The 9,128-nt window shown below is 45.2% G+C and overlaps 1 protein-coding gene across 2 annotated transcripts; it reads right to left on the bottom strand.

Annotated features, from left to right (window-relative positions):
• Window positions 1–1,339: 1,339 nt before the first annotated feature.
• On the bottom strand, window positions 1,340–8,695 carry TMEM11 (transmembrane protein 11). 2 transcript variants are annotated; one of them, XM_073546658.1, is made up of 2 exons: window positions 8,477–8,695; window positions 1,340–2,146 (listed from the first exon to the last, which is right to left on the bottom strand). In XM_073546658.1, exons 1-2 carry the CDS (start codon window positions 8,521–8,523, stop codon window positions 1,630–1,632), a joined length of 564 nt encoding a protein of 187 aa, XP_073402759.1. In that variant the 5' UTR covers window positions 8,524–8,695; the 3' UTR covers window positions 1,340–1,629. The 2 variants fall into 2 exon arrangements, with proteins under 2 accessions (XP_073402759.1, XP_073402760.1); XM_073546659.1 differs by having other exon boundaries at window positions 8,356–8,481.
• Between the last annotated feature and the right edge of the window lie 433 nt (window positions 8,696–9,128).

Here is a 9,128-nt window from a genome sequence, read left to right as displayed (position 1 = left end):
GATCACTGGTAAGTCGCTATGTGATCGCTGGTGAGCTGTCACACAGACAGCTTCACCAGCGATCAGCACAGCGATGCAGAGCGCCCGGCATCGCTGGCCATCCCTGTAAAAAATAGAATCAAAATAAAAAATATAGTTATTCTCACCTTCCGACGTCCCGTTCAGCCATCCTGCCTCTCTCCACGCTCCGGTCCCAGTGATCCTTTGCACGAATGACCGCGAGATGTCACGGTCTCGAGGGATAACAAAGTCTCAGAGTCTTTCGTGCAAAGGATCACTGGGACCGGAGCGTGGAGAGAGGCAGGAAGACTACGCGGGACATCGGAAGTGAGAATAACTATATTTTTTATTATTTATTTTTTTTTTTTTTTTTTTTTTTTTTTACACCTGATCGCTGGTCTCCCGCCTGTCACACACAGCGGTGTGCTGGCCAGCGGGAGACCAGCGACCAAAGAAATGTCCAGAGGTTTCTTGCAGCCATCAGCGATACCGGCAGGGGGGCCGCTCGCTGATCGCTGTCACATACAGCGATCTCGCTGGTGAGATCGCTGTTACGTCACAAAAGTTGTGACTCAGCAGCGATCTCGCTACCGAGATTGCTTAGTGAGACGGGGCCTTAAGGCTAGGACTACACAGAAGTAATTAGTGAGTATAATCGTTGCTTGGGTAATCTCCGAGCATGTTGTGCTCGGAGATTTAGTTTGTGTCAAAGCAGCTGCATGATTTTCAGCTGCTAGACAGCCTGAATACATGTGGGGATTTCCTAACAAACAGGCAATTCCCACATGTATTCAGGCTGGCTAGCAGCCACAAATCATGCAGCTGCGGTGACACAAATTAAATCTCCGAGCACATCCAAATACTCTGAGATCACCCAAGCTTGCTCGGACCTCTCATGTAACGTGTATACTCGCTCATCACTACTACACAGCGACAAGTGTCACGCAGCATTGAAATAGCAGAGACCTATTGAAAATTCATTACATGTAATAATTTACTATGGTGTCACGTTGCAAACTGCTCCAGGGTCTCGTGTATTCTGTCGCTGATAGCAAACACACATGCAAGTTTTAGAGCACTTAAATAGTCGCGCCACAGCAAGTTGCACAAACATTTTTAATCGCTGTGTGGTCACCTAGCTTAGACTAAAACACACTACCCCTTTTTCCTTAACTATTTAGACAAAACAAGTTGGAATTTGCTAATTTAAGGCATTAAGAATTTTAGTTGTGACATTTTCTTTCTAATTCTGGAATATCTCTAACACACTTGAGGCTAGAAAAGTAGACAACACTTTTCTACAATATTTTTTACCCACAGTAGGAAAGCAAGTCAATCAGTAAGTTTATTTTTTATTATTTTAATGGTCACATGGACTTCTGGCTGGTTAAGTATAGTACAACAAATACTTAGGTGTCTATGTTAAAAAGAAAAACCCCTCCCTTGTATGCCATTTGTGAGTATACCCCATGTTGTGTTACAACTTGCGTCTTGGGTATATTGAATAAACAGCAGGTCCTCACCATCCTAGTATAAAGCGCTTTACTCCTCTGAAGAAATCTCCAATTTCTAACAAATTCCACAACAAAAAATAAGTGTTATTGTTGCATCCTCAGCATTGTGTGGAAATCATACAACGTAAATCTCGTACAGCTTCTTGACGCAATATGCCAGTGCAGCAAGAGCTATCGTGTTATGTAGTCTCTTTCTGTGGACGTCGTCCTTTCTTACAAGCACCACTGGCGTCGAGGAGGTAAGAGTGTGTAGTGGCAGTCTTGATAACTTATAGGCATCATACTCCACCTGGTATTTGCAGCAAGGATCAAACTGCCAGGAGATTCCATAAAGAGTAGAGCAGGCCAGGCTCAGGATACCAGCTGGCAGAGACAAGTAGGGTGAATACTCTGAAGGCAAAACTAAGGGGGTAAGAAGGCAGAATGTACCAGAAAGCACTGCTGTCTTGTGCAGGCAGTTTCCCACGGTGATCCAGCGGGCTGTTTCATCTCCAATTCGGGTTGGTTCGATTACTATGTACTTGTACTGGGCTTCAAGGGCTTGTTCCAGTTCATACTCAAACTGGTCCTGGGCATTTTCACCATTGTAAATCTCATGAACGATGTACCACTCGCTCGTGGAAAAGGGCGCCCTGGCAAAAAGAATATCTTTAGAAATCGGTAATACTTATTAGGCACAAGTAAAAATACAGTGAACACAGGGGCCTTTATACAAAAACTAGCACAGAAGGGCACCGCACTTGCCCTTAGATGCCAGTCTGAGAAAGTTTTTCACTCTCTAGCCTGCTTTTAAGAAATGAAAGCTCAAGTCTGGTGGGTTGATCTTAGTGCAGTGTTTAAGGGTTTGTGCATGACTTTTTCTTATTGGGCTAAGAACTTCTTGGCAGGTACTTGCTAACTACCTGCCAGTTCACCCCTGCTACAATCTCTCCCAGTTCAGGTCATGGCTCACTCCTGCCAGTGAATCTTCTGGTTCCTGTGATGTCACGTCCTTCCGACGTTATGTTCATTGACAGCAGGCGCCATGCTGCTAAAATTATAGCTGTCAATAAGCATGTCAGCAGCGAAACCCTGTCGATAGAGCAGCCTGGAAGAGAAAGTTGCTCTGTCGGAAGGGAGGTCAAATGAAGCAGAAGAGTCACTGCTGTGAGTTGGGAGAGATTGTCGCAGTGTAAAACAGGCAGGTAGCACCTACCAGTCGCAAAGTTCTTATCCCCATAGGTAAAAAAAAAAAAAAAAAAAACCCTCAAAAGTCCCAGATAACACGTTTACGAGTTACATTTTTGGAGTCTCTACAGCCACTTAGTGCAATCTCAATATAGAAGGTAGAAGAAAAAAAAAAAAAAGGTCGACATGAAGTGAACAAGAATGCTGACCATAGTGAAACGCTTGATTGCTGTGCAAGGTTGCACACAAGTTGTGGTTAGGCTGAAATTCTAACGCCACTCACTAAATGGTATTTCAGCGTGAGTGGCTGATAATACAAAAAATGAAGTAGCAGCCTACACTTCGCCTACATGAAGAAATAAATAACATTTACATCAAGCCATTAATGAACATGTCGGGAATGTATTGGACATACAGTGCCTTGCGAAAGTATTCGGCCCCCTGGAACTTTTCAACCTTTTCCCACAGATCATGCTTCAAACAAAGATACCAAATGTAATTGTTGGTGAAGAATCAACAAGTGGAACACAATTGTGAAGTTGAACAAAATTAATTGGTTATTTTACATTTTTGTGGAAATGTAAAAACTGAAAAGTGGGGCGTGCAATATTATTCGGCCCCGTTACTTTCAGTGCAGCAAACTCACTCCAGAAGTTCATTGGGGATCTCTGAATGATCCAATGTTGTCCTAAATGACTAATAATGATTAATATAATCCACCTGTGTGTAATCAAGTCTCCGTATAAATGCACCAGCTCTGTGATAGTCTCAGGGTTCTGTTTGAAGCATAGAGAGCATCATGAAAACCAAAGGAACACAACAGGCAGGTCCATGATACTGTTGTGGAGAAGTTTAAAGCCGGATTTAGATACAAAACGATATCCAAAACTTTAAACATCCCAAGGAGCACTGTGCAAGGGATCATATTGAAATGAAAGGCGTATCATACCACTGCAAATCTACCAAGACCCGGCTGTCCCTCTAAACTTTCATCTCAAACAAGAAGACTGATCAGAGATGCAGCCAAGAGGCCCATGATCACTCTGGATGAACTGCAGAGATCTACAGCTGAGGTGGGACAGTCTGTCCATAGGACAACAATCAGTCGTACACTGCACAAATCTGGCCTTTATGGAAGAGTGGCAAGAAGAAAGCCATTTATCAAAGATATCCATAAAAAGTGTTGTTTAAAGTTTGCAAAAAGCCACCTGGTAGACACACGAAACATGTGGAAGAAGGTGCTCTGGTCAGATGAAACCAAAAATCGAACTTTTTGGCAACAATGCCAAACGATATGTTTGGCGTAAAGGCAACACAGCTCATCACCCTGAACGCACCATCCCCACTGTCAAACATGGTGGTGGCAGCATCATGGTTTGGGCCTGCTTTTCTTCAGCAGGGACAGGGAAGATGGTTAAAATTGATGGGTAGATGGATGGAGCCAAATACAGGACCATTCTTGAAGAAAACCTGTTGGAGTCTGCAAAAGACCGGAGTCTGGGACGGAGATTTGTCTTCCAACAAGACAATGATCCCAAACATAAAGCAAAATCTACAATGGAATGGTTCACAAATAAACGAATCCAGTTGTTAGAATGGCCAAGTCAAAGTCCAGACCTGAATTCAATCGAGAATCTGTAGAAAGAGCTGAAAACTGCTGTTCACAAACTATCTCCATCAAACCTCACTGAGATCGAGCTGTTTGCCAAGGAGGAATGGGCAAGAATTTCAGTCTCTCGATGTACAAACCTGATAGAGACATACCCCAAGTAACTTGCAGGCGTAATCGCAGCAAAAGGTGGCGCAACAAAGTATTAAGTTAAAGGGGCTGAATAATATTGCACGCTCCACTTTTCAGTTTTTGAAATTCCACAAAAATTTAAAATAACCAATAAGTTTCGTTCAACTTCACAATTGTGTTTGATTCTTCACCAAAAATTTACCTTTGGTATCTTTATGTTTGAAGCATATGTGGGAAAAGGTTGAAAAGTTGTAGGGGGGGCCGAACACTTTTGCAAGGCACTGTAGATTAAAACTATTGGTATGTAAAGGCATGTGTGACTGTTTTGGTAGAATATCCAAAATATGAACTAAACAAACCCTGCAAGCATGGTTAGGCCTACTACTGTCCATAAGTCAGTGGTGGAAATATTGGACACACGCTGCCGTGTGTCTAGGAAGGCCACATTCACAGATTCAGTATCTGATAAGTATTTTACCTCAGTATTTGTAAGCCAAAACCAGGAGTGGAACAATCAGAGGGAAAGTATAATAGAAACACGTCACCACTTCTGTATTTCTCTCACCAACTCCTGATTTTAGTTTGCAAATAATGATATTAAATAGTGAGCAAATACTGAAGGTGTGCACGTGGCTTTATGACGATGCCTATAGTAACCTTCGGTTGGGTAGTCACGTGGCCCTATTTCACTGGCGTTGTCCTCTTCGGTGCTGGTACTAATAGCATTTACCATACACGCACAGATAAGAATTTCCTCCATTTGCAATTAATGCTTTTGGCACTTGCTCAGAAGAGGAGGTTGTTGATATGGTAATTTCGTTTTCGTTAGAGAACAGATGCGCCATCGTTGCTTACAGGGCTGATCCTTGGACAGCAGGAGGTCTAACGTGCCATCATACTTGTGTAAGGAATAGGTATTTGTAATTGCTTACATCAGTAGAGCACAATTTAGAGCATAGTAGAAATTTGAAAAATAAAAGGACAGCCCCTTAAAAAAGGAACCTGTAGCCCAATTCATGCTGCTGAAACTTCAAGCAGCATGAATCTAAGTCTGACTGATTGATTGCACCTAGGTGGTTCTCTGATATGTGCTAACATTTTAGAGAAAACAGTTTAAAATAATTTGCTTGTGTCACCCTATCCAAGACCCCTAACAATTTTTGGTCAAGGAACCTGCGTGAGGCTTTGTTTTTTGTGCCCTGACCCAATGTTTTTATGGATACCATTTTGGGCTAGAAATGATGTTTTGATCTCATCTTGTAGCAATTTTTGTGATGTTGTAGCAGTCAAGAAAACAATTCTGGCACCTTGATTTTTTTTTGCTTACTCATTATGCAGTTTACTGATCGGGTTAATGCACCACTCTGGCGTGTTTTCTTTTTATTTTGGCTCAGGAGTGGTGGAACTAATGTAAGATCAGTGCATCTAGTAACATACTCACCAGATAGTCCTCTTCTGTTATTGATTCTGCACCAGTAATCTTCTGCACATTGTGACCTGCCGAATCACTTTAGTATATGCTGGGCAATCCGGAGGTCACTTCTCAACGCAAGCCTATGAAAGCCAGAAGAAGCTCTCACTTACATTGAGAGCTTGGTACCGTTACCCTCTAACTTCCAGATCGGCACCACAGTAGTGCCAGGAAGAGCTGAGGGACCCAACTGGTGAGTATACTAGGAGAGGGGAACTTAAATTAGAGGCACAAGTGAGATGCAGCGCTGAAATTAAAGAAAACGGAGTGGTGCTTTAATTTCAAATTTTAATAGATCACACTTTTACAGATGGCAACATAACATTGATATCAAAAGGGGGCAATTTAAACTTTCATATAATTTTTTCATGTTTAAAAACTTTTTTTCACTTTTTGTTCTTCCCCTTAGGGAACTTGTACCTGCGATCGTCTGATCGCTGGTACTATAGATATAGCAATACTTAGGAACTGCTGTGCATAGCACAAACAACGGGATCCTATAGACAGCCAGGTGAACAGTCATAACAGGCACAGGGGTCGTCAGCAGACCCTGCCCGTCATCGCAACAACTCATCAGCACCCAGCAACTGCGTCGATTGGCCCATATAATGATGTGCCCCTCTGCCAGCAGGCTGTAAATGTAGCTGTCAGATTGACAGCAGCATTTAACAGTCGGGAGTAGAGCTCGGCTTCATGCTTGGTTGTTAGGGGCAGATGATGGCTAAGTATCACAGGCATCATCTGCCGGAAAAAAACCATGTGCTTGACTTGTAAGGCTGCATGAAAGGCAGAGAGCTGCAATAGGACAACTGTTCATCCTATTGCAATCAACAAAGTGTTAAGGAATGTGCTCGGGTAAAACCTTATCGGAGCACGTTCGCTCATCATTATTAAAGATCTGTCCAGGAACCATGCTCAACTTGATCAAGTCTCTCCCATGTGTGCACATAGAGACCAGACAATATGATGTAATAGTTAAATGGTGTTTTCTCTGAAACGCAGGAGCGCTTCAGAGAATAATATACTTGAGTGCAGATGTGCAGCCAGGATACGATCATGCCGGCTATGGTTCAGGTAACATGACTCGACTGACGTTTCCTTTAATTTTATTCTGAAGAATAGATTGATGTACGTCTACTTGAACATGACTTTAGGCGTACAGCTGCTTGTGAGATCACTATATTGTGATAGAGATCAGTTACTTGTGTCCATCTACTACACGTCTAGCTGTTTTGTTTTTTCTTATATATAAGGGAGGGACCCTTACGTCATACCAATACTTCGGTCATACTGGTGTCCTATTCTGCTAGTGATACTTACAGTGTCCCTTCACCACCAAAACTAAGAGGCGATGAGGCAAATGATATCAAGGGAACACATTATGGGTCATGCTGAGTTTGCTGCACTAGAGTGGCAGACGCCCCAATTCATCAAGACCAGGCATTTTTCACACTGGTCTTAAAGGGAATCTGTCACCTCATTTCTGGCCTATAAGCTGTGGCCACCGCCACCAGGGGCTTATCTACAGCATTCTGTAACGCTGTAGATAAGCCCCCGATGTAACCTGAAAGATAAGAAAAACATGTTAGATTATACTCACCTGGGGGGCGGTCCGGACTGATGGGTGTGGTGGTCCGGCGCCTCCCATCTTCTAGCGATGACGTCCTCCTCCTTACTTCTGTCGCGGCTCCTGCGCAGGCGTACTATATATAACCTACAGAGGGCAGAGTAAAGTACTGCAGTGCGCAGGGCCTCTCTGACCTTTCCCGATGCCTGTGCACTGCAGTACTCCGCTCTGCCTTCAACAGGGCAGATATAGTACGCCTGCGCAGGAGCCGCGGCAGAAGTAAGAAGGAGGAGGACATCGCTAGAAGATGGGAGGCGCCGGACCGGACTCCAGGGTGGGTATAATCTAATGTGTTTTTCTTCTCTTTCAGGTTACATCGGGGGCTTATCTACAGCATTACAGAATGATGTAGAGAAGCCCCTGATGGCTGTGGCCGCAGCTTATAGGCCAAAAATGAGATTCCCTTTAAATGAGGGAACGTGCTGGAGTCGGACACTCCTGATTCATTAAGAGGTACATGAAGAGTGGTGCGCGCCTCACCACAAGTCCTACCTTTGTATCAGGGATTGCTCGGTCCCTTCAGCTTGTGTAAACAGCACGGCGTGCGTTACCCGATGGAAATAAGGCCAATATAACTGCGGCCCAAGACCCCGCTCGTTGGCGGTCAGAACCCCCACAAACCCAGTACACGCCAGAGGGGTCAAGAGCCCTGCAGATGAGGAAGGGCCCAACCCCGGCAGCAGCACCCGCATACCCGGGAGGCCATGCTCCCTTCTTCCTGTGCAGGGCCTGCATGTAGTCTGCAGCTCCGCTCCCCGGGACTGGCACATATTAGCGGGCAACCTCTGCCAGTCTCCCCCTGACCTCGGGCCTGTCACCGCTCCCCAGCACTCACATCACGTCAGGGCCTCTGCAGAGCCCGCGCCCTGTCAGCGGCCAGCAGCGATACACGAGCAGTGCCCCCCGCAGGCTGGATGCCGCCGTGCTGACCTCGGGACACCGCGGGCCATGCTCACCTCTCTCTGCCTCCCAGCCCAGCGCGCCTCCTTCCCCAAGTGGCCATCTTGGAGACTCGGCTCTCGGCTGTCTCACTGTATTCTGCGCATCTCCCGGGGGCTGATGGGAAATAGAGTCCACGCCGAAGCTGACAGTTCAAAATGGCGAATGACTACAAATGCCGGCGTCCCTGTGGTGCAGGCGGACAGAGCGCAGCGCACAGGCTTATGGGAGCTGTAGTGTGACCGCGCTGCACCTGACTCACAGCTGCCTGCTTTAGGGGCGGAGTCACCTGCTGAACTGAACTCGGTTTCTTATTCAGCAATTTTTTTTTACTGGTTTAACAAGAAAAATAAAAAATCCAATGCACCTCAGTGAAGAGCAAGCTGGAGTGACCTATGCTGCTTCCCATCCTGGCCCTAATAGGTTCTGGGCATCAGAACTGGCATCACAGTGGGCACACAGCCGCTTCTCCCACATGGGAATAAGTAACTGGGGTTCAATCACTTTGGGCCACCATTGTGGGATCAGTGGCCCAAAGTCATTAACCCCTTCAGCAATGCCCTTCAGTGCTGACTAGTGATGAGCGAGTATACTCGTTGCTAGGGTGATCTCCGAGTATTTTGGCGTGCTCGGAGATTTAGTTTTCGTAGTCTCAGCTGCATGATGTGC

Source organism: Dendrobates tinctorius, unplaced genomic scaffold (genome assembly GCF_039654945.1).
Source record: "Dendrobates tinctorius isolate UK_male_01 unplaced genomic scaffold, ASM3965494v1 ptg000150l, whole genome shotgun sequence".
Taxonomy (NCBI): Eukaryota; Metazoa; Chordata; class Amphibia; order Anura; family Dendrobatidae; genus Dendrobates; species Dendrobates tinctorius.
This window is presented reverse-complemented; position numbering and strand designations above follow the sequence as displayed.